This window comes from Branchiostoma floridae, chromosome 19 (assembly GCF_000003815.2).
Source record: "Branchiostoma floridae strain S238N-H82 chromosome 19, Bfl_VNyyK, whole genome shotgun sequence".
Lineage (NCBI taxonomy): Eukaryota > Metazoa > Chordata > Leptocardii > Amphioxiformes > Branchiostomatidae > Branchiostoma > Branchiostoma floridae.
Genome location: NC_049997.1, coordinates 12,099,100 through 12,123,008, shown reverse-complemented (window position 1 = coordinate 12,123,008; position 23,909 = coordinate 12,099,100). Strand labels below are relative to the sequence as shown.

The window sequence follows — 23,909 nt, the reverse complement described above, 5'->3', positions numbered from 1 at the left end:
ATTATAAAACCATAGAAGAAAAACAAGATCACTATATTTGTTTGCCCAATTGTTTATTAATAATCACCCTTCACTGCAGACCATCTACCAAAACTCACAATAAATATGTTATGATAACAGACTAGTACATTAATCATATTCATGCTTTGCACACTCAGATAGCTACATGTATAGACCCCTGTTAGGATATATAATGTTGATTTTCATTTATGTGCACAAATGAGTTATTTTGTTATATAAGAAGATGTGAAAACAAGTCTTCTGAAGGTAAATGATTATTTATTTTACATGTACCCAGGTACTTTGTGTTTTTACATGGTTTTCACAGAGAATAGTTCTTGCTAAGTCACTTTAAACTTTCATTACCACACAAATTTAGTTTCTTTCTCTTCTGATATAACACTCGTTCACCTTTATCCGTGGGGTGACCTTTATCCGTTGTCTTTAAAAACAGCACATTTAGAAGTATTAAGTCTGCTGACAGTGGTTTCAAATTTGCAATATTTTCAAAATGTTCCGATTTAAAACCATCGTCCATCGACTCTATATCCCTAAATACATTTTTTTGTACAAACAACGAATATAGGTTACCCTCGGATAAAGGTGAACCAATGTTACTCACTTAACTCTTTCCTGATTTGAAAAAAAAAAACAAGGATCAAAAGATATGACCATCCAAGATATGAATGAACCCAAGAATGCTTGCACGTACATGTATTTTTTTGACACCAGAAATTCCTTGTCTTCTTTGTTTATCAATGCCTTGTACATTGTTTTTCCTTGAGATGTGTTTGCTTTGTAGCAAAACATAAAACAGCCCTGCCACATGCCACCCAGAAGTAAACTGAGACTCCGTTTTCTTGGTTATAGTGTATGTAAAGATCCTCCAAGCAACTACTGTTTTTCTAGTAAGTACAAGTCAATGGAATATCTGAAATTCTCATCAAGGGATGGTGTAGAGTTACTGGTAAGTCTGGCTATGTATAAACAAGAATGCAAAATTTTTCTTTACTGTCACAAATTGCAAGGTAAGTTGTAGTGTATCAGTAGAGTAGGGAAATACAGTAGACTGCTTTCTGTGTTGGTACTTCAGTTAACATTAAAGACCTAAGATAAAAAACAGCACATCAGATTTTCTACTGTAACAGTTTTTGGGGCCCCCTTTTTTCCACTATAGTCTGCAATCACCATTCTATAGCAACCTACATTTAGCATTTGTGTTGCACTTGATTTCATAATTCAAATATGATGCAAGATGCACATTAAAAGTATAACTTAAAAGACAACAAAACATACAAAACATAAAAGTATCTTGTTTTTATCCATGAAATTTGTTGAGCGATCTGTCAAATCTGTGGACACTTAGAGCTCTCAGTGTGGTTGCTGAATGTAGTGGAAAGGGGGTGTTATCAGTCAAGTTGCATGAATGACCTTGCACTGTCTTCCAGGATGACCTCTAAGCCTTGAAGAGCATGATGGCGGTTTTGTTCAGGTAGAAGTAGATGAAGCACTCCTTGGCGTGAGTGATGGACGAACCGTAGTCCGTACCAGCGATACAGATCCATGTCGCCTCGTACTTCTCGTCAAACTCCTTCTTCAAGGTCGAGGCGACCTCCTTGTGAGGCTTCTTCTTCTGTAAAGAAAGGTGACTCAAGGTCAATGGACCATGGTAACAGGTAAAGTTCGATTTGAGAATTTGGCATGATAGTTTTTCAAACAGAAAAAATATTCAATTTTCATATGAACATGTGTGAAATCTTTACCTGATGGTATGGGTCATTTAAGGTTAATGAACTATGACCTCTAAATATTCATTGTATCAGTGAGTCATGTACAAAATGTACATGAACCAACAATATTTCCCAGTTAGCATTTGCCAAAGTTGTTACTTTTATCGTAATTTTGAAATCCCAATGTCATTAATTTGCCAGTTGAATTCTATTGTTTGAAAGTCATTGATAAGTTTTACCATGAAATGCTCATCTGTACATTTTAAGAGTAGACGTATTCTGTCAATTATATTTAGACACAACAGGTTTGGTCCCTTCTTTCTTTGAAAATGCAAGCTTGTTGTCTGAAACTTTGAAACAGGACAACTTAAGATGTGATGATTTAAGAGTTGTGGGTAAATTGTTCTTGAGACGAATTTATTTACTTACTGCGACCAGAGGTTTTGCTGTGTCGATGGCATGTTGTTTCATGTCATCTGGCATCTCGCATTGCTTCACATCCTCCTTCACATCCTTTGGGTCACTACATGGAAAACAAAAGGAAAAAATGTTCTAATGTATCTTTTAAAGATCCTGTGACACCAATGACACTAAGATAACTGTACAGTTCCTAATTACATCAAACCATAATAAGTATTGTTCAATGAACATCACATATCATTAACATTTGTATGATTATACATTGTTTGCTTCCCAAAATAACTTTTTTTCTACAGTTGTGACAGGTTTCGAACCTCCTGCTGTGTTAACTGGAATGTCAAAGAGGTCAGGGATAAACAAGTCCACTAGCCCTATTGTCCAGGGCAAGTGCAAGTGCTGTTCGGGCAAGTGCATGTCCTACCCCACTTGTCCGATCGGGCAAGTAAGATTTTTCCATTGATTTTAGTGCAATTTTGATATACTTGTTACTTTTTACAGTCATGACATCAAGCAATTGTCTACAGAGAATTCCATTGCTGGAAGTGAAAATGCATATACTTAGTAAGTAACAGTGACATTTGAATTTGGGGCAAGTGAAAAATTGGTTCGGGCAAGTACATTTTTTATGTGCTTGCCCGATAGGACAAGACAGTAGAAAACTTGTTCAACCCTGGAGGTAATCAAATTTAATAACCTGATGGCAAAAATCAAGAACCTTGAGTTTGATTAGGGAAAAGTTCTGTAACATTGGATGTTCAACATCGGATGTGGAAGTATATTTTGCACAAATACTCATTGTTCATTGCTTATTGTAAGGTTTTCAAATGTAATCAGAAACTTGTACAATTATTTCGTTGGTGTTAAAAGACCTTTTACTATCCCATCCACAGGACAGAAGTAGCTGGAGATCTTCCATCAAACTTTGAGGTTTGAAGTGAAAGCACGTCTAACCCTCACAAGACAAGGGACAGCTGACAACAAACTTAGGTGAGTGAGTGTTGATACGGTTTCTTTGACTTTGACTTTATTGACGATGAGACAAGTCATTACAAGGGTCTGCCTAGGCAGCTTTGGGCTGGTAGCGGCAGAACCTACAAAAATGCGGACGAACATACAAGGAATTCATAACAGGAAACAATACAATATAATGCAATAAAATAATCAATAACTATAAAATGTCATGCAACTACGGAAGAAATTGATCTATACCATATAGCAAAAGCATACTTAAAAGATCGGAGTAGGTGGAAGGTCAGTGTACAAGTCATGTACTTTTCTTTCTAAAGCTTTTAGAAGAGTAGTCGTAGCATTCTGAGCGAGCTCAACAGAGTGAGTGTGATTGAGTGAAGTGTAGGATTAGCAAATTTGTTAGTACTACACTGATTAACTTCTGGTTTTAGAAACATGATGAAATTATGCAATATCAATCAAAACAAAATCACTGCCACTTCTTACATAGAGAGCAGCACTTGTGCTAGCTGGTGTCAGAAGATGTCATGAAGATATTGAATTCATCGTCCAAAATAAATGTAATATGCATATCGCATGTTATTGTGGTTACACAGAAGCCTGTTTCATTCATAATTCATAGCTGCCAACATATTGTGTTTGAAATAATATCGATTGAACATACATGTATCAAATGACTGCAAAGGAAGTGTTACCATTTTACTTTTACATATAAATCATGCTAAGTTAAAGCCCACTTCAAAACAACATGATGGCTTAAGCTTGTTGTACAACAGGAGAACAGGATAGATTTTTCCCTGTGTATCTCCTGACTGTTAATCACTGGATAGCTTGAAATAAAAGTTATGATTCTTAGGCGTATGTTTCAGACTGTGCAGAATGTTGCACAAAAAATAGGCTCCTGATATATGTATTTCCAACAACAATGACCTTGGCAATCTAAGAAAATATTTGAAAATGCCTGGCAGCCTATACTAACCAATGTTAAAACACCTGACTGATTGAATGCTAAACAACAGCACTGACCCCTAATAAAAGGACACCTCAAAAACAGGTTGTACCACTTTCACTTACCCCAGGGGTGGGCAGGCTAAAATTATTTCACTGTTTCACACTTTCACATTGGTAAACAAGAAGGGATGCAGTCTAAGAAATTAGATATAAATATGAAAAAGATATACAAACAGAGTAACCGAGTACTTGTTGTTCTACTGATTGCACAATCATCATGATACGTTCACTGACGTTGGTGTCTTCATTTTTAAGGAATAACAAACACCAGTCCTGCCTCAGATGGTTATTCAATTAGTATAAGTTGAAAATTGGCCTGGGGTTGGAGGCTTCATTGTCTCGAACAATGCAGATTTCACAGCTTTTTGAACAACAAAAGCCAGAAAATTGCTATGTTGTTGAAGGCGGCTCCTAAACTGAGATTTGCGAACAGAAGTTAGATTAAATTCCCATGAACACTGTCTTAATGTTTGCCTATTTTTTTCATTCAATGAAGGGCTAATAGATATGCTATAGAAGCTGAATTTATGTTCCAGCAAGGAGTCCTTTTTAAACCTCCTTGGTTCCAGATACTCTTCTTCAATTCTATCCACACACAAAAATTAGATGTACCAAGGACGTCCTTGAATATACATTGTAATGTAGAAGATTTGGTAATCAGACTTTTTAAAATGTGTCATTCTACTATGGATGAAGTAGTCATCATCAAGAGCCATTCACTAAGCTTAAGATTGTTGTTTCCTGTTATTTTGAACTCTTGGATCCCAGCAAAATGCTGTTTCCCATTGCCATTATAAACATGTCATGCAGTTTTGACCTATCTGTCAAGTGGAACAGAATATTGGAAATCTTAGTCTGTAGGAATTCATAAGTCTAACCTCACAAAAACTACAGAATCAACCGTCAACTTACCAAGGCGAAACGTACATGTAATTCCCCCAGGAAGAATTGAGAGAATGCCAGTTATCGTAACCATAATTCCTTTCAGTCATTCTCCAAGTCCCCCGTTGAGCAATTCCAGTGAGAATTTTACAACAAAATGCAGAGGGTCGTATGTTTGCGCTTGCCCCTTGGAAACTAGGGAGCATTGCATCTCATAAACAATGGCAGACATTAGATGTCAATAAAAGATTTAGGCAGTCATGCAATGTGGTTATCATCATTCTTTCTTCCTCTTTGAGTTGTCGATAGAAATCACAAAGTAAGTATGATATAAGGAGAAAGTAATCGAGAGTGACTTTTGAGTCTTTGCAGACAAAAGAACGTTGTGACGTAAAGTTATGGCTTAATCATTTTTCAATTGATTAGCATGAAACATAGACATTGTTGTCAGCATTTTCTTTGGAGCTTGTTCTACGTTATATAGACAATGACGTACATGTAGGGTCATACTGCAGTTAAAATAATAAGATATGCAGCAAAAAAAAATATTGATTTTTAGGGTAATCTTAAAGTTTTAAACTTTAAGACAATCATTGCACTGCCATCAAAAGTTTGAATATCGAATCCGGACGTTGGCACTGATGTTCTTACACAATTTTTTGTTTTGGGACGCCAGATTTTCTCAACTTCTGGTACATTTTGCATTGAATTATTTTAACTCGGTTGCGTATGATGTACAAAGAAAATAACTTCAATTTTGATGCATTCCACATAACCCTTGTTCCAAGGGCTGAGCTTCCTTGGGTCTTCAGGCGTTGGGCGTATATCATTAATATGGTTTTATACTGACATTCTGACAATCTTCTATGTTTTTGTTCATTGTTAAATTGTTTTGACATTTAAGTCCAGAACATTCTTTACAGCCCATTCCCTTTCCTTGACTTAACCTGATATTTCACAGGTGACAGGGTGGTTTAAACCCATTTTGAGTGGAGGCCAAACTTCTGATTGCGCACACTGTGGAAAAGAGCAAAAACTTGAAAATTTGTTCTAGTAGCACTTAGCAGAAACGACTTATCATTGGAAATGAAGCACATTCTAAGAGATATTTGCATATTTCTTTTAGACAACAACAAGGTAGTAGGTAAACAACCTCCAGGCCATTGCTTTATCAAATCACCTTAAGTTTCTTTATGTGCTGCAAAGAATCAAGATGAGTCTTTCTGGCTATTTTTCCTTTCATAGAATATCTTTTCCTCCTTGCTATGTTCAACCATACATCAGTAGCTGTTAGATATGAAGAGGACATTTGTGAAAGATGTGTAAAAAAAGGTAATTTGTATTGGGGTAATTAACATATTCTTGTTGGCCATCTGTCCACTGTAAGGAATTTTTTGCCTTTTCCAGAACTGTGTGATAAAAAACCTGACAAAATTATGATCAGAAATGAGTTATTTTAAACTATTTCTTGCATAAGTTAATATCAATTCTCATGTTCATATTGTGCTGTTTCAGGGCTCCCCAAAGTAAGTTAGAGTTATCAATTCATTGGTAGTGTTAGTCTTAAGTTGTGCCAACAAATCTAGAAGAAACTTTAATGCCATTTACCTTTTGAAGGGGTTGAATAAAGCGGTAGGCCATTCTATGGGGGATGGGAAGAAACTGGATTTTCCATGGGGCGTCACAGGGGTTTCGTGAGCGGGCACTGTCGGCATTATTTTCCTGAGAGAGAAGCTAGAGCTGCCCCGGCCACCTTAAAACATGCTCACCAAAGCTGCTGGGCTGGTCTTTGGTCGCGTTATTGTCATGCTGCGGTCACCCAAGGCATTTTTAGACAATGTAGGGCAAAAGGGGGAGGGGTCAGCCATTTTCCACTCCATAGCAAAATGTTATGTCTAACATGATGTCTCTACATGTATTGCAATTTTCCTCACCTCATACATAATATAGTTATAGACCACAAGATTCCTAGTCAAGACAACAGAGATGGCTGCATTTATCATTTTCCCATCAGTTGGTGGTCACTCAAAATGAGTGGCTCAAAACATTTTTTTTTATTCATCCTTATTTTGTTGACAAAAATTAAAAAAGAATGCAAGGTCTTGTTTTTAGCTTTTCAAATCATCTTATATGATACATATCTCTGATATCAATGTCATCACATAAGAGGCAGTAATTTTGCCTATAAGATCCGCTTCTGAAAACTAGTGTCCAGAGTTGTAAAGAGAGTCTACAATGAGAGTTAATGTTGGGTTAGGTGCAGGGTCCTTTGATGGAATTTTGCAGCTGGGGACGGACAAAGATTGACATGTTAAGATATTTGACAAATGAATTTTGTAAAGATCTCCAGAAATTTAGCACAGATGCCATTAAACTCAGCTGAGTCTACTCTACCAGCAGAATTTGCCCCTCAAAATGCAGGAAATAGCGTTTCAAAGGGTCTTAGATTTCAAAATTTTCCCGGACCCCTCTATACATGATCGTTGTGTGGAAGTCTCAAGTGCTCGATAGCATTTCTGTTCAAAATCCAGGGGATGGGAAAAAATTTCAGGCAGGCTAGAACATTGGTTAGGCGTGTACTCCACCCCCTCCAGTGACTGTCCAGCCTTGACTTGAAGGCGTTGACAAATTCGGCAGCTACAACATCTGCAGGAGATTAACAATGACTTTGGGTTTTAGCCAAGTTTCTGTCCTTGTCTGGTCAACATGTCAGTTGATTTATGTAACTTTAATTGTCCTGTTTCAAAGTCGATTAGAACCACATAATAGACATCATTGAATTTTATCATTGACTTCTGGCACAGGAGGGGTTTATAGGTTTGTGTATCGTTAAACAGTTTGGAGCTCTAGAAGGTTCATCTAAGGTGATATTAGGTGGGGGATGGAACGCCCTATCTTAAACAAGGCCTTGAACTTTACAAAAATCCATGAGTGACAAAAATTTGACATCTGTGACCCCTGTATTTTTATAATAATTATTGAAATATGTTACACATTAGAGTGCGATTTAGAAGTCATAATATCTGAGTAATTTTGCCTCTAAGATCCACTTCTTTCTATAAACTAGTGTCCAGAGTTTGTAAAGATAGTCACATAATTTACCTAAATTTACCTTGTTTTCTGTCTGTGAAATTTGTTGAACGGTTTGTGAAATTTGAGTTTGACACTCCACGGCTACAGTGTGATGGAGGGAGAAGTGTGGTATTATTAAGATTGGGGCTTTTATTAACTTATGACTATGGTGCATGAATATTAGTTATGTCACAGGGCTTCCATAGGGTCCACCAAGGCTTGCACTGGTGGCCTCCACTTGATCCAATGATCAACACAACGATAGCGGTCACTTCAATAGGAAGAGGATGTTAAACCCTTAAACTGCCAGAGTTTCAGCACTATAAAATGCTATCGGTGCCAGGGTTGGCTGCTGACCTCCAAAAAGAACCCCCGAACAAGGCCGAAGTCCCTAACTTCCGGGTTTCGGGCGCTACGCCCATGCAAAGTTGCTACTTCGGAGGAATACGCTATCCCGGATATATCCAGGTGCGGCACACAGGACATGTGTATGTGTGCTGGATATATCCGGGTTTGGCAGTTTAAGGGTTGAATCCATCTCAAGAGTTTAGATGCTAATGTTGTTACGATGTTTTTGCTCAAGGAGTCATCTTTCATACATATGTAACTTCTGGCCTTTTCACATTGAAACGTGTGTTCTATCGGGTGTCACAGTTGGGCTGGGTGATACTGAACATATACAGTGTGCTGTATGTGATTTTTCTTGCCATAGACCTCTCTGTACTCTCTGTATTTATCCAAGAAGCACTTACTTGTCGTCTGAATCAAAGAAGAAATCACTGATTTTCCCCATTTTGTTGGAAAGACGGTACGTCTACAGTCCACACTGTAAAGACAAAACACTCAGCTTCAATATGGATGTCAAATAGTTACAGTTAAATACACCAGATATAGAGAAGCATTTAGTTGATCATACATGGCTGACGTAGCTTATTAATTATTCCCCCTTGCTTCACTAGCTAATACAAAATGAAACATTCTGCCACTTTTGTAGATGAAAGTTATGAAAAAGAGAATGCATCTTAAAAGCTTCCCAAGTATATATAGCACACTCTGTTGTGTGAAACTGTTTATTATAACTGTATTTCGTCAAAAGAATGTAATATTTTAGTTACTGCCACAAACACAACTTACAGTGATTTTGCATTTGACAACAATTTCAGTCTTTGCAAACTCCACTATTTGAGCTTGATGTTACCCTAGTAGGTTTAAATTTGTCCCATACATGTTGAATGCATTGTGCATACTAGCAGTACAATATCAACACAATCATTTTTCACTTTTAAAAAGGTAACAATGCTTTGAATGTTACTTGCTTATTTCCAGACTTAGTGCAGTGTTTTCATATTGTAGGACAAACAACTATGGAAGCTAAAATTGATATAGATTAGAGCAATGCTGGGAAATTCTTAAATTATGCGATACTTGAGATTTTAAAATTAAGTAGTCTAAAAGAACCTTGCAGGTGTACAGACATCGTTTGTATGATTGAGTGAGCATAAAATTGCCCGGTCAGCTGAAAAAATGTGACATTATACTTTGCAATCCATATATACACAATAAATTTTACCTGATATTTGTCAATTCTATTTTATGTGATGGTGTAGACCGCATGTGTATGTACATGGTAATTTTCATCAAAGACAATTTTAAATTGTTGCTAGCAGTTATGTAGACATAAAAACAATGGGTAACGCCCCCTTTTCAGCTGGGCAGGGTACGTGCCCCTATGCATGTCTGCATTTACAAACAAAAATCTCTTCTTCGTTTCGGCCTCAAAACTGTAAATGAAAGAATATCGTATCTTTATGTAGGTCAGTATATGATCTCTCTATAGATCAGTATGTGATTGAGCATCTGATTTTGAAAATCTAAAAGATGATCTGGCTTTTAACACATGCAGCATCCTTTAAATTTTGACACAACTCTTATTTTTACCAGTCTCACCTGTCAGTAGAGAAGGTTTATAACTGTTTACATCGAGTGTCGAAAAAAACTGTTGGTTAAAACTCACCTTTTACAGACAGCTACCTGCTATATCCAACAGACTCAGTGCACAAGTGACGGAACCTCGGCGTAGTGATGTGTTAATTTGCATATGTCAACCCAAGCGAACTACATCCATGATCAACGCACTGATTGACTGATGACCTCTGCACATGCACCTGGTCATTGGGACCATATTTTTGATGGTCCATAAGAATAATTTTCACCGTTGACCTAAGCATTGAGAATCCTGGGGGTACTGGTCAACTGTTTCTTGTTGCTGTAGAAATTTTCTTCATGTCCCTTGCATGGTTTTACTGTTACAGTCCTGCATACAGGAGGTCAGGGGAAGTGACACAGACATACTGTGAGCCTGTCCAACAAGTATAATGTACTTTTGATAGGGGTCATATATATTTTGTGTCACTCTTTGTATAACACATTAGATATGAAAACATCTGGTTTATACTCGTTGATTATCTTTACAAAAAAGGGCTGACATTGCATTTGAGTTAGAAAATTTGTGCTGAAGCCTCTTGATTTTCTAAACTTCATGTTTTTCAAGAACTGAACAAAATGTCTTCGTCTCATAGAGCCTTGGGAATGCGGGTTAACAGTGCAACCAAAACAGCTACAGGGATATTTGATTGAAATCAAGCAATTTGCCCCTTAAATGTGTGGAATCGAGGGTTGGAATTTCTAAAAATTAATGTTACACTGGGGAGCATGCTTGGACCACCCGAAGCCACTTTCCAAAAGATGCACTTCGACACTCGACCAAACTAATATAACAGGGATAAACAAGTCCACTAGCCCTATTGTCCAGGGCAAGTGAAAGTGCTGTTCGGGCAAGTGCATGACCTACCCCACTTGTCCGATCGGGCAAGTAAGATTTTTCCATTGATTTTAGTGCAATTTTGATGTACTTGTTACTTTTTACAGTCATGACATCAAGCAATTGTCTACAGAGAATTCCATTGCTGGAAGTGAAAATGCATATACTAGTAACAGTGACATTTGGATTTTGGGCAAGTGAAAAATTGGTTCGGGCAAGTGGATTTTAGAAAACTTGTTCAACCCTGTATAAGAGGACAGAAAAAATCCAGACCTGGAGAAAGCACTGACAATGCAATAAAAAATATGTTTAACATGAAGCTGATTGAAGATGTACATGACACATTTTATGATTTCATGTTGACTTGGCCAAAATATTAAATCATGTTTTTGGTTCTAATACTATCATAACCTAATAATAAATAATATAGATGTAGCTCAGATTCCCGTATACAAGTCTTGGTTCCTTCCCACAACCCTGGCAGATTTAAGGCTTGAACCTATTCCATACATGTGGAGTCCCCATGTGCTAGAAAGCAAGGCTATGTAATTGCACTACACAATTATGTTAAATTTTGTGAAATGTCTGTAATGTATGAAATACCACAGAAATAAGATTAAGGAGTCTCTGGTTTTTAATGTTTCAAATGTTTATTGTAATCATCACACTTCAATAACCCACCAAATAGCATGTAATAATATTACATTGTAGTATCCTTGTGTAGTTATAGATCGAGTGCTTGAATAAAATGTATACTGTATTAGCCAATTACTTGCTTGTAGTTACGTCTGTTGTGTATACATGTATCTATGTTGGTTTTTAAAGAACAAAAACATTCACAGGATTGTGTAGTAAGGCTGTTTAAGTACTTCACGTAAGTTACAAATTTGGTGCTATGTTCTATCTTTTCAGCATTGCATTCACCATATTTTGTCACACTTCCTATAATGATTGGCTAGAGGGTGGTTATAGGTTACTTTGCAGAAGTACCATAAAAGCATGGTTTAAGTTGTTGGACTTTCTTCAATTCTATGACACTACCTTAACCATAACCATCCATTAGCAAAAGACAATGCTAAGTGTGAAAAAAAAGGGAATTGCATAGGTCTGTCTTTTTTCACCTTTTAAAACCTTACTGAGCACCTACAAAACGCAGCATTAGGAAGAAAAAAGCACCTTAAAGTGTAAGAATGAAATTCTTTTACCAGACTTTCACCGAAGATCACCTCATCACAACTGCTAAGAGATTAAATAAACTGTGACATTCAAAATGATTTTCAGAACTAAAAGTAAAGATTATTTAGAAAAAAAACCTCCTTGCTTCTGATTACGTTATGAAAAGTCATTGAAAGAACATCGCTTTTATTTCTTTTCCTCTTTTATTAAGCTACAAGATGACATTGTAAGCTTTTATTGCAGGTCTTGGTATGACCTCTAAACTTTGACCTCTACACCTTGAAGAGCATAATGGCGGTTTTGTTGAGGTACATGTAGATGAAGCAGTCCTTGGTGTGGGTGATGGAGGATCCGAAGTCCGTGCCCACGATACAGATGAATGTCGGCTCGTACTTGGAGTCAAACTCTTTCTTCAGAGCAGACGCGATGTCCTTGTGAGGCTTCTTCTCCTGTTGGGAAAGTTACTCAAGGTCAGTGACCTATGGTAGGTTGCTACAAATTAGACATCCTCATGTTTAAAACTTTAAGTTAACTACTAACAGTAAAACCTGTCCAATACAACTACCTGGGGGACTTGTCAAAAGCGGTCAATTTGGTCAGGTGGTCGGTTAGAAGAGTATTGACTCACAACATGCCCGATGCATAGTTTAAATGGTTTCCGTTGTGTTTAAGCACAGACACGTGCATCCGCCCCCATCTTTATTTTGAACATAACATCGTAATGGTAGTCAAAATCTGACGCAAACTGGCCGAATTCGGCACAAAATCGCGCTAGTTATCATTGAAAATCGATGACACCTCAAGATTTGAAAATGACGTGGTTGTTATGGGCAGGGATTTGGTCTCAATTTTTGGCGGTCGCAGTCGTGTTGGCCAGGTGGTCGTTGTGAATGTTTACGTCAATGAGGAAAATTTTCGGGACTGAGAAAAAGTGGTCGTAATGAAAGTGGTCGCTAAGAAGAGGTGGTCGCTTGAGCAGGTTTACTGTACATGGAAAAAACAATTTTGAATGTCTACATCTAGGACAACCCTAAGTTCTGGTCAGGGGTTGAGATTAGGGTTTGAAGCTTTGTTTGTCCATGAGAAGCTCAAATTGGGCCACAGGCCACTTTTCATTGAGGTCATTAGGGAAGAAGAGTTCAAGGTCAGATAAAATGTATAACAGACATACAGTTACACTATTTAAAGTCCTAGTAGGTCTATAGGTGGACCTGCTTTAGAACATTGTGTTGTCACTTGTCAGAACATAGCGATGTATAAATAGGGGTATAAACATTTATATGACTGTACACTACGATATCTTCTTACCTTTACAAGAGGAGTTGCTGTGTTGGTGGCGTGTTCCTTCATGTCGTCCGGCATCTCACACTGTTTGACGTTGATCTTAACGTCTCCTTTGTCCTCGCTGCAGAGAAAGAAACAGGTGTTGGTTCTTGTCATAAATAGCAACAATATTGTATCCAGGCCAGGTCTCTAGCCAGCCGTTATTTATATTTCAGCCATACCATAGGTATGGTGAAATATATTGTATTCGTAATGTTTCTTTCTTTCTTTCTTTCTCCTGTCAAACTTTCAATGCGATTCATCTCCGCCGTTCCTGGACCAAATGACTTGAAATTTGGCCCAAGGGTAGAGTGGGCCAATACCCAAATGTGTTTTTTTCATTTTTTTCATATCTGCTCCTTAAATGATTTTATTGAGGTTTTATTGCAACTTTTGGACCAACACTGTATAATTTGGCCCCCTGTACCATGGTATTACATCCAAATGACCTGAAATTTGGGACAGAGGTTCCCTAGATACTTATTCAAAGGACCCATGTATAATATTTGGTATAAATCACTTCAAAATGGCTCCTTAAGGAGGTTTTTGTGGGAGAGTTTTGGATATGTAAGGTCTGGAGTGCCGAGGTCAACGACCTCTAGGTCATTCTGGTGTGTCAGGGCCACAGGTGTGCCAGGTAGATCCAATTATCTAGAGTGTACCTACCTACCTAGTCCATAGACATCCAGGTGGTTGGGGGGACAAGGTAAATCCAATTAATGACCAGCCAATGAGCGAGCTCATTTTGCTGGAAGAGTCCATTGTTGGGCAGGGGGTGTTTTTTAAAATTTACTTTTAGACTTTGGTGATAATGCCAATGTTTTTTTTAGCGGAAGTTTTTTTGCACTGAACCACTTGACATAAGACTACTACTGGGACAGTCCATTTTTGCACATAGGGGGGATTTTTTAAAAATTCAGTTTTGGACATGGGTGATGATTCCGAATTCCATTTGTTGAATGGAAGTTGACCCCCACCTGAAGACTGCACATGAGGAGGATTCGGCAGCCAATCAGCAAGCCTGGTGTCATCTAGAAGAGTCCATTCATGCACGGGGGACTTTTTTAAAATTCAGTTTTGGACTGGGTTGCTTATTATACAAATGGCCATGTACTGTGAGTATTTCTGGACTTGTCTATTGTGCAATTTTAAACAGGGTGTTCTGGGAGATTCCATTCTTCGACGAAGGGGGTATTTTTTTAAATTCATTTTGTGGACTTTGGTGATTATGTCAATGTCCTATTTTAGCTGCTGTATTTTTGGATCGCTCCACTTTACACAGGGGTATGACAGGAAGAGTCGATTCTTGCACAGAGGGCTTTTTTTTCAAATATGGTTTTGGACGGCTGATGATTCAAAATTCCATTTCTTAGCGGAAGTGTTTTTGGAGTCGTCTATTTTACCTTTCTACATGGGGTGCACTAGAAGAGTCCATTCTTGAAGGGGGTTTGTAAGATTCATTTTTGCTCATAAGTGTGATTAGTAGTTAGAAGTCATTTTAAGCAGAAGTGTTCCATTTTTGCACATGGGTGATTTTGGAACAGTCTATTGTTGCATGAGGAGGGAGATGGCTGAAATATGCTGTATTTGCTCTCAAGCAAATGTCGGCCTTTCTAGTTGATTATTTAGTTTTGATAGAAAAACTTTTAAGATCACCTCATCAACTTTGATGGGCGTAATGGAAATTGGAGTAAACCACTTTCAAACATCAGTCTGGATATTGGACAATGACAGAAATTTGTGCACACTCTCTCTCTCCATCCGAATTAGCATTGTTGTTCCCTGTCTTGCGAGGGTAGGACGTTGTGGGATGTTGTTCAGGTCAGGCATGTTGATGAAAAATGTTTTTAAGTTTTTGTGATATGTCAATAATGAAACATGGGATTGAAATGTTTCCAGTAAGTTTTTTTTACAACAATCAGGTGAATGATGGTTAAATCCAGTTTTGATAGCGCTTTGCAATTATAGCTTACTAATTTAATAGTAATTACTACTTGGACAAGTGGTATTGTTCATGCATACATAGCTTTTCTTTAAAAAACATTATAGTAGTAAGCATTCATTCTTAGTAATCTTACCTCAACATGTGGACTTGTTGCAGACAGCTGTTTGACTTTTAAGACAATTGACATTACTTACCTCTTTTGCAGAATAAAACAGTTCTCAGGGCCTTCCCAGTAAGCGAATAAAACAACATGCAGAATGCACCTTGTGTAATTCATTGATGTTCTAAGCTCCCTTACTCAACTCCGAATAGATAACTACATGTATAGTGTTGACCAATAATTGAAAATTGTAGTTTAGCTAAACAACATTATCTTTTCTTGTCTTATTGGTTTCTTTTTGCAATGTGCATGGACAAGACACAGAACAAGATGTTCCAAAAACAAGTTGCCCTACGTATACATGGCTAGGTAAATTGTAAATGTTGCAATGCTAGAACCATCATAGAGTAGAACCTGTTGCCAGCAAGTTCTGTATGGGCATTCTCACCAGATAGCTTAAACAGTGCTTAAACAATGCTTGCATCAAGACGACTATGTACAAACTTTAAGGTTTCTTGTAGGTGTGACAGGTCATTCAGTGTAATTAACCAACTTTTGCCGTGCCGCATGCCTGCGAAGCTGGTGTGTTTCTTATGACGAATTCTTTGTACGTTCGTCCGCATTTTTGTAGGTTCTGCCCTACCAGCCCAAAGCTGCCTAGGCAGACCCTTGTAATGACTTGTCTCATCGTCAATAAAGTCAAAGTCAAAGTTAAGCTAAAGGATAGATATACTGGCTATACTGTTATATAGATTGTAGATGCTTGCAAATACATAAAGTAATGGGAAGACAACTATCTTCAGTAACCATATCAGATGCTACCTCTGTCTTTTGCACGAGAGTTTTCATCTTACTGGTATATCTATCATGCAACAAAGTTAGTTAGCAGGACACATACCTTCTGTTATGTAGCTCCAGGTACACAGAGTGAGAAATTCTGCAACAATCATTAACTACTTACGCTTCATCATCCTTTAACAGCCCTGCGATATAATCTAGTGGCCCCTTGGACCCCTTCTCAGCCGGAGGGGGTTTAGGGGGTTCACAGGTTGTAGGCTGAGGGGGCTCCTTAGGGGGTTCGCAGGTCGTAGGCTGAGGGGGGTTCTCTTCCGCAGGGGGGGCAGGGGTCGCTGCATCAGCCATGATATTTACCTGTCGTCAGATTGTAAAAATTCCTTTATTGCATCCATGTTGTTGGAGGATTGTGGTCTGGCCGAGGTTGACACTACAAAGAGAAGCAGTGGGCCATGGTTAGTAGGGTGATTAGGAATGAACAGATTGGAAACATTATCATGGAAGCTCATCTGTGTTGATAGTAATCATAGTACAATGGAAGTTTTCTTTCAACACAAAAGTACACATGGATCAAATTTTCAGCGACACTGTCGTCTTCTTCAGGATCAATACTGATGATCAATCGCTTTGCAAGTTTACGTTCTGACAGAAGTGATTGGTCATCAGTATTGATCCTGAAGAGAGCGACAGTGGTAGTTGAAAATTTGATCCGTGTGTACTTTGTGTTAGAAGAAAGTTTAGCATTGTACTAAGATTAGAAACATGTTGGGTGTTATATGCACATGGGTGAATAGTAGTGATTCTGTGATAAATGACACAAAGTTAATACAGAAGTGCAGTTGTTAATACTACCCTTACTGAGGATAAGCAACTCATTCATATTCCCTCACCCACTTGTTTATCTACTGTACTAACCTAAAGTGATTGAATGTTAATTGTAGATTGGTTTGGAATCTCAAAGACAATTGGAAGTTTGCAGTACCTCTTATATTAAGTTAGTAGCGTAAGGAGTGCTTTCTTGGAATGACTAATTACACTTAATTGGGCTGACGATAATGGTTCTGTTGTCTTACAAGACAAGTGGTGAAAAGTACCAGTTCTATTCGAAGACTTTTCCCGAAATCTCTAACATTGTTTTGTTGCATTAGAAAGGAGTGTGTTATAGGATCACCAGTAGATTTCCTCCTATTATCAGGACTAACTATTGTGAACAGGCTTGATTACAGGTGGGTCACGCCCCCTTTTTGTGCTATGGATATACAACCTCGTTTAACCTGTTTGAAGGCACCAGTTTTCTGGTAACAAAAAAGGTTTCAGAAAGAAGTATCTTAAATTTTTCCTCTTGAATTGCCTTGATTGCATTTGCAATATCTTCCAATTTGATGCTAAATCATGTGAATTTTAGTAAATGTGCAACGAAACCACCGTTAAAATAACATATGGTTATACAGTTGTCTAAACCAGTTAGGGTAAGCACTTTTTTTAAAGAATAGACAGCATTGCAAACTAACTTAAAGGAAAATATCATTTTGTTTTGAACAATATGCTCCACAGTATGTTTTGTAAGAAAATTGTGTGGAGTCAACAAATAGAAGAAATTCACTCACCTACAGGCAGCTACTGGCTAGTGGAAGACTCTGCTTGCAAAATGACAGTGGTCAGGAACTGAAGCCCCTTGTTGTGCCTCATTTGCATATGTCAGCCCATTTGAAAGAATAATTTGCATATGTCAACCCAAGCGAACTACAGTGACCACCTTAGTCTGCAAAACGACCACCTGGTTATGAAAGCATCTGTTTTATACTCATTGATTATCTGCTCCAAAAAGGGCTTCCTTTGCATTAGAGTTACAAGACTTGTACTGGTACCAAACAATTTGTAATCTATGGTTTTGGGGGAAATCAACCAAAAATTGTGCTTGTCTCTTAAATAATTGGAACTCAAAAATGCAAGATTGCAATGAAGTAAAGAAGAAGAAATAAGATGCAAACCAAAGATTGTGACCGTATGTTTCGATTTTTTATTGATTTTCAAGATTCCTTAGCTAGCGTAGACTATTTGAACCCTTCACTTTACTTCAAATTCCCACCTGAAACTCTTGTGCAAAGCCATAAGATAAAAGGCATTATGCAGTTAAGAACACTTTTTAAAAACACTTTAATTAACTTGAGCCTAGTTAAAAAGGTAAGTTCAGTGAGGTTTCGCCTTGGATCACTTTTTTAGGAAAGCACACTGTACCACTGAGTCTACTTCTTTTTGTGTACCTTATGCTCTTTTATAATGACTACAGAGGTTTCACACCTAAGGCTATTATGCCTGAAGCTCCCTCAGTCAGTAGAGTGCTGACAACGTCATATGTTTCCCACATGTGGCTGATTGGCAATTTACTTGACGTTGTATGATTTCATAACCACTGGAAGCAGACTAAAGCTTAAAAGGCTGCTACATGTATTATTATATTGTACATTATGTTTCTACAACAGTTACTTCAGTTAGTAAATAAATGCATTATACATGCTACAGAAATAAGACAATGAAGTGTTCTTCCAAAAGTTTATTCAGTGATTGCCCCGCAATATGCACCGCATATAATAGCATACACGTATAGGTATTCAACAATTAAGTACATTGTAATAACCCACAAGACACTATACTAGCCAGATAGTTAATTGCATAGTAGTCACAATGTAGAGTTCATTGTATGCCTCTATGAATGTACTAACTGAAGCTCTCTAAAGAACACGTAGATTGTAATGATAAGGCACATTTCGATACTGGCAATTTCTTTCAACCCTGCTGAAGTGGCCTTTTCACTCTAAAACTGTTACAGGAGTAAGGCAGTTGAATTTTGTCATCTTCTACGATAATCACATAGTAGCTCCCCTCAAAACAAGACTCAAAAGCCACTCAGGTTTGGACACATAGGTCTATTTTTTTTTCATATTACGTGGATCCACCTTTCTTCATCTTTATTAGGACAGCTCTATGGTCCAACAGCCCTATAGTCCAACACCTCTTTGATCAACACTCCTATGTTCCGACATCCCTATATTCCGACACCCTTATGTTAAGGTTAGAATAAAGGGGTATCGGAACATGGAAGTGTAACCAACTGAGCAGCTACAAAACTATTTGTAAGCACCTTTTGAAGAATAAATTCTTTTAGAAGTCAGAAAAAAAGTAGATTATTTATCTTCATAATATACTTAAGAAGTCAGGAACCATCTACAGGTCCTATAGCTAGTTTGACCTCTGTACTTTGACCTCTACACTTTGAAAAGCATGATGGCAGTTTTGTTCATGTACATGTAGATGAAGCAGTCCTTGGTGTGGGTGATGGAGGATCCGAAGTCCGTGCCCACGATACAGATGAACGTCGGCTCATACTTGGAGTCAAACTCTTTCTTCAGAGCAGACGCGATGTCCTTGTGAGGCTTCTTCTCCTGTTTTGGAAAAGTTACTCAAGGTCAGTGACCTAGGCTATGGTTCAAAGGTTAGAAAAAATTTGCCATAGTGCTTGAAACAGTCCCATAGCCTTTTTGAGGCTGTAGGGGCTGTGACCTGTTATTCACTGCTTCTATGGCACAGTATTGGAAGGTGGAGCCCAATATCCCTCTAGTTTCACTCAGCCTTATACCTCCCCAACCAAAATTAGGTACAGTAGAAGCCTGTTAATTGCACGACGGATAACCTAACACTTCTGTTAATTGCACAGAATCCCAAAATTCCTTGGTGGTGCCGTCTAGCTGGACAACTTCGCTTTGTTGCACCATCTGGATAATTGCACGAAATATGCTGGCAAATGGGGTGTGCAATTAAATGGCTTCTTCTGTACCGTTTTTTTACACCAGGGTATTAGAAAGAGGAAAGTAGTGCTTAACAAATGTATGCACAAAAGTTTTCATTCTTACAGCTACGAGAGGTTTCGCTGTCTCGACGGCATGGTCCTTCATGTCATCCGGCATCTCACATTGTTTGATGTTGACTTTGACATCTCCTGCATTTGCCTCGCTGTAAGAAAAAGAAACAAGAGCTGATACGTGACACAAAGTTTAACATATCCACTCACATGCACATAAACGGCTGTACATATAAAAGCATTGAAGGCAGCTTTCTAGTATCATGCAACTAGCCCAACATATACCATCCTAGTGTATAATAATCTACTTGTACCATGCTACAAAGTCAGTTGGCAATATACCTTTAGGACATTGGTGTTTTCTTTTACAACCAGTTAAATCTTACGACAATGTACATTTTGTTGCCTATCAGACATCTTCCTCAGAACTTCTGACTGAAGTGCTGCTTCTTGCTGTTTCTCGAAGCTGTCAGATAGTCGTCGAAACATAGCAGGTGACTGATGAACCTCTTCAACAAGAAGCAGGTGAGATCTTATTGGTTGTGTAAAAGAATCCTCCAATATCCTATGTTCTACTAACCTGATGAAATTATTTTTGGAAGACATACCTTTGGTAAATGCAGCTCCAACCACACAGAGTGACAAGTGCACTAAAAATCATAAACCACTTACTCGTCCTTAAACAGGCCTGCTATATAATCTAGAGGACCCTTCGACCCCTTGTCAGCAGGAGGAGGTTTCTTCTCGGGGGGTTTCTCCTCAGCAGGCTTTTCTTCCGCAGGGGGGTCCGCAGGAGGGTCCTCTGCCGGGGCAGGGGGGGCTTCTACGGGAGGGGTTTCTTGATCAGCCATGATATTTACCTGTCGTCAGATTGGAACAAATCCTTAACAGCTTGCTTAACAGCCGCCATGTTGTTTGGAGGATTGCGGTCAGGCCGAGGTCGACACCGGGGACTGCAAAGAGAAGCCATGGTGCCCGCGTTAGTAGGGAGGATCTTTGCAGCTGCAGACATTAGACTCTCTACAGCTCTCTGTTTTCCTCTGTCCTTTCAGTTTCATAGAGCAAAGGTCCAATTGTCTATAGCCTGGGTGCCTTCCTATTTCCACTGAGGCTCCTTGCACTCGCAGCAAGTGCAAGGAGCCCCTGTAGAAGTAGGATGGCACCCAGGCTACCATGTCAAGTGCCAAAGAGGCAAGTGATTGTAAGGTCAGGGGGCAAAATTTTAAACTTTTTTACCGTAAGAAATGCTATTTTATGCATTTTGGGGGGCAGATTTCAAATGGCGTCATTTTGATTTTGAAGACATTTTGTTTGCACTGTCGGCATTATGGTTTAACGAAAATGTCATCAAGTTTCGATTTCTTTCTGCTATTAAGGGGGACAAAATGGTGAAAATATTTTTGCAGCAAAATGCTGTTTTGGGACAGAGGAATGGATGTTGGAGAGAGCCTTGGTTTTGCTGCACATGCTTGTCGTTACAGAAGAATATTAGAAAGGCAACAGTATGGGGGGGTAAATCAAATGGGATGCCACCGCAAAACCGTACTATGCATATGGTGGGGTTTGGCTTGAATCGGGGCGTTGTGGATGGTACGATGTAAGAAGAAAGAAGAAAGTGAAACAGGTTATAGACAGCGTGATATGGGATTCATGTTATCATCATGTCTAGCTATGTAGCACAAACAGATGTAATGTCAGATGGGTCACGCCCCTTTACATTCTTTGCTGTACGTGTTCAACCCCACTTAACCTGTGTTTGACGACACCATTTTTTTCAGTCACGAGAAAGGTTACAAAACAATTTCCTTAGTTAGTATTTACAACGTCTTCATTCCGGTAAGCCTTTAGCTCAACACAGAGCGTAATGACACGTTTTTTTTAGCTATAAACACGCATCTTGAAATATTGGCAGTGGTTTCATGTTTGTGGTTTTCGTGGTGACCTCTCTACCACGAAATCGTCACTCTGCAAGCAGCTTTTGGCTTAGCTCCTTCATTGGATGTTGAAAGCGTCATGTGAATTTCAATCAATGTTGAACAACAACAAGGTGATTTGTTATAAACATCTGACAGAATTTAATATCATGGTCATGCATTCATCCTTGCCATCAATACATTTTTGTACTTGTAGTCAGGAGCTCAAAAGAGTTGTGTTTGTATTTACTAAAAAATGCTTTGCAGAAAATATAGCTATAAACTGTATTGTTAACAAACAGAAGAAGTTCACTCACCTAAAGGCAGCTACCAACAAAGTCAAGTCTCCACTCGCAGAATGACAGTTGTCACAGACTGACGCGCCTGGTTGTGCCTCATTTGCATATGTCAGTCCGACCGATATGAAAAAGTCACTAGGGGACAAGGACCCTGTCCAACCAGTCTGTGGGACAAAGCTTGCTATTAGTCTATTGTAGGCGGTTACATTATAAACATCTGCTTCATAGACATCAGCAATCTACATAGAGCGTATTTCATTTTTTGTTACTGTGATTCCAAAATGTTGAGCTTATGTTAAATGTTCAGATGTGATATATTTGCCAGCCCGCTTACAGTTCTATACAAAGTGTTCATGGTAAAGAACATTTATACACAGACAAAATATAGACTACACGTATGTAAGGTGTAATTATCAAAGACGCCTCTTGATTTCAGTAAAGACATAGCAAAAATCCACCAAATGATTGATTGGTAAGATTCGTGGTGTCTCAAACCCACATCCCCACTTTCACTTGAGGGTCCCACCTGTGAGAATAACCCCCAGGCTAAATACTTAAGAGTTGCACAACAAACACAGATTAGGGATTCTTGTCTTCTTGTCCATGGTTAGAATATCGAAAGCCTTAAGTGTGACTTTTGCATTGTTGTACAAGCCTCGAAAAGTGGTTACATACAATGTCAAAATATTTACGATCACATTTTCCTTTTAGCTGTTCCAATGGTTCATTGTTGTTTCAATAAGTTGGCAAGCTTATATGGATTGCAGTGGGATTTCAAGGATTTTAGGGAGACTTTTGTCAGATAAAAGGATGAAATATCAAACATTCTATAATTTTTCTCGTTGCTATATTTCTATCAGTCTTGCACCAGTTGATTTATCGATCGAAGGTCGGAACCTCTGGTTACTGAATGGTTTTCAACAAATAGGACTTTTGTTGATGCAACAAGGATTGGAATGTCTCACAAAAATTAGCCTTAAGGGTCCGTTCTTCTCTAAGACAGATAATCATCAGTTTGTCCTTTCTTTAACTTAAGGATGGCCTAATCAGGCATGTTAAGGGGGTTATTTACGTCAGCTGATCACTTTTACTTTTCACTTTCAGGTCAGAGGGCACTTGTGCAGTAGTTTTTCCGGTTCCTCACTACTGATTGGCTGAGGAGAGGTATTCTTCGTTCTCCATTGGCTGTCTGACCGATCAGGTTTTAGCGCATTATATCACCCAGCATGCAGTGGGAGTTGTTACCATAGTGACCAGGTGAGTTGTATTTAATGACACCTTTGCATGTCGGAGGTCGTTAAATAATAGAAGATGCTCATTATGTTTTTAGAGGTAACAAAACCGGTCAACATAGGTCACTGAAGGATGTCATTTTAGTAGGTCATTTCTAGATGCTGTGCAAGCCTATGCACAGTTTCCTGATAGTTGTTGGGATTCTGTTTTGATGTTATGTCTTGAGTCAGATCTTGACAGCGGTCAGAAGCCAGCTTACTATCAGAAAATATGCCTTATATAGAATAAACAGCACTTATTGTACTCTTCTGATTCAACGCACTTTTCAAAGCCATAATTTTCATGCACACTTGTCTAATAT

General features: G+C 38.4%; 3 protein-coding genes and 1 long non-coding RNA gene across 8 annotated transcripts; 1 reads left to right on the top strand and 3 right to left on the bottom strand.

The window, feature by feature from the left end:
- Positions 1 to 1,426: 1,426 nt before the first annotated feature.
- LOC118406680 (dynein light chain 1, cytoplasmic-like) lies at positions 1,427 to 10,324 on the bottom strand. 3 transcript variants are annotated; one of them, XM_035806948.1, is made up of 4 exons: positions 10,099 to 10,324; positions 8,837 to 8,910; positions 2,160 to 2,253; positions 1,427 to 1,633 (listed from the first exon to the last, which is right to left on the bottom strand). In XM_035806948.1, exons 2-4 carry the CDS (start codon positions 8,875 to 8,877, stop codon positions 1,457 to 1,459), a joined length of 312 nt encoding a protein of 103 aa, XP_035662841.1. In that variant the 5' UTR covers positions 8,878 to 8,910; positions 10,099 to 10,324; the 3' UTR covers positions 1,427 to 1,456. The 3 variants fall into 3 exon arrangements, with proteins under 3 accessions (XP_035662841.1, XP_035662840.1, XP_035662839.1); XM_035806947.1 differs by lacking the exons at positions 8,837 to 8,910; positions 10,099 to 10,324 and adding an exon at positions 6,621 to 6,804; XM_035806946.1 differs by lacking the exons at positions 8,837 to 8,910; positions 10,099 to 10,324 and adding an exon at positions 5,043 to 5,210.
- LOC118406693 lies at positions 1,531 to 3,336 on the top strand. Its single transcript, XR_004830066.1, has 3 exons — positions 1,531 to 1,655; positions 2,447 to 2,495; positions 3,041 to 3,336. It is a non-coding gene; the product is annotated as an uncharacterized LOC118406693 (long non-coding RNA).
- A 1,676-nt stretch (positions 10,325 to 12,000) lies between the features above and the next one.
- Positions 12,001 to 17,986, bottom strand: LOC118406679 (dynein light chain LC6, flagellar outer arm-like). Of its 3 annotated transcripts, none has more exons than XM_035806943.1 (4): positions 17,852 to 17,986; positions 16,602 to 16,674; positions 13,390 to 13,486; positions 12,001 to 12,530 (listed from the first exon to the last, which is right to left on the bottom strand). In XM_035806943.1, exons 2-4 carry the CDS (start codon positions 16,637 to 16,639, stop codon positions 12,354 to 12,356), a joined length of 312 nt encoding a protein of 103 aa, XP_035662836.1. In that variant the 5' UTR covers positions 16,640 to 16,674; positions 17,852 to 17,986; the 3' UTR covers positions 12,001 to 12,353. The 3 variants fall into 3 exon arrangements, with proteins under 3 accessions (XP_035662836.1, XP_035662835.1, XP_035662838.1); XM_035806942.1 differs by lacking the exon at positions 16,602 to 16,674 and adding an exon at positions 16,411 to 16,601 and having other exon boundaries at positions 17,852 to 17,984; XM_035806945.1 differs by having other exon boundaries at positions 17,856 to 17,915.
- A 1,524-nt stretch (positions 17,987 to 19,510) lies between these two features.
- Positions 19,511 to 22,477, bottom strand: LOC118406484 (dynein light chain LC6, flagellar outer arm-like). The gene is made up of 4 exons (XM_035806540.1): positions 22,334 to 22,477; positions 20,776 to 20,963; positions 20,138 to 20,255; positions 19,511 to 19,687 (listed from the first exon to the last, which is right to left on the bottom strand). Exons 2-4 carry the CDS (start codon positions 20,952 to 20,954, stop codon positions 19,511 to 19,513), a joined length of 474 nt encoding a protein of 157 aa, XP_035662433.1. The 5' UTR covers positions 20,955 to 20,963; positions 22,334 to 22,477.
- Between the last annotated feature and the right edge of the window lie 1,432 nt (positions 22,478 to 23,909).

What these genes read in the sequence shown, in the direction of transcription:
- LOC118406680 (XM_035806947.1), bottom strand. Translation starts at nt 6,727, where the DNA reads ATGCCGACAGTGCCCGCTCACGAAACCCCTGTGACGCCCCATGGAAAA. An exon ending in TTATTCAACCCCTTCAAAAG is followed by an intron (nt 2,254 to 6,620) that starts GTAAATGGCATT and finishes TTTTCCATGTAG; the next exon opens with TGACCCAAAGGATGTGAAGG. An exon ending in CAGCAAAACCTCTGGTCGCA is followed by an intron (nt 1,634 to 2,159) that starts GTAAGTAAATAA and finishes CTTTCTTTACAG; the next exon opens with AAGAAGAAGCCTCACAAGGA.
- LOC118406484 (XM_035806540.1), bottom strand. Translation starts at nt 20,954, where the DNA reads ATGGCTGATCAAGAAACCCCTCCCGTAGAAGCCCCCCCTGCCCCGGCA. An exon ending in GCAGGCCTGTTTAAGGACGA is followed by an intron (nt 20,256 to 20,775) that starts GTAAGTGGTTTA and finishes TTTTTCTTACAG; the next exon opens with CGAGGCAAATGCAGGAGATG. An exon ending in CTGTAAGAATGAAAACTTTT is followed by an intron (nt 19,688 to 20,137) that starts GTGCATACATTT and finishes TTTCCAAAACAG; the next exon opens with GAGAAGAAGCCTCACAAGGA.
- LOC118406679 (XM_035806942.1), bottom strand. Translation starts at nt 16,592, where the DNA reads ATGGCTGATGCAGCGACCCCTGCCCCCCCTGCGGAAGAGAACCCCCCT. An exon ending in CTGTTAAAGGATGATGAAGC is followed by an intron (nt 13,487 to 16,410) that starts GTAAGTAGTTAA and finishes CTTTCTCTGCAG; the next exon opens with CGAGGACAAAGGAGACGTTA. An exon ending in CAGCAACTCCTCTTGTAAAG is followed by an intron (nt 12,531 to 13,389) that starts GTAAGAAGATAT and finishes CTTTCCCAACAG; the next exon opens with GAGAAGAAGCCTCACAAGGA.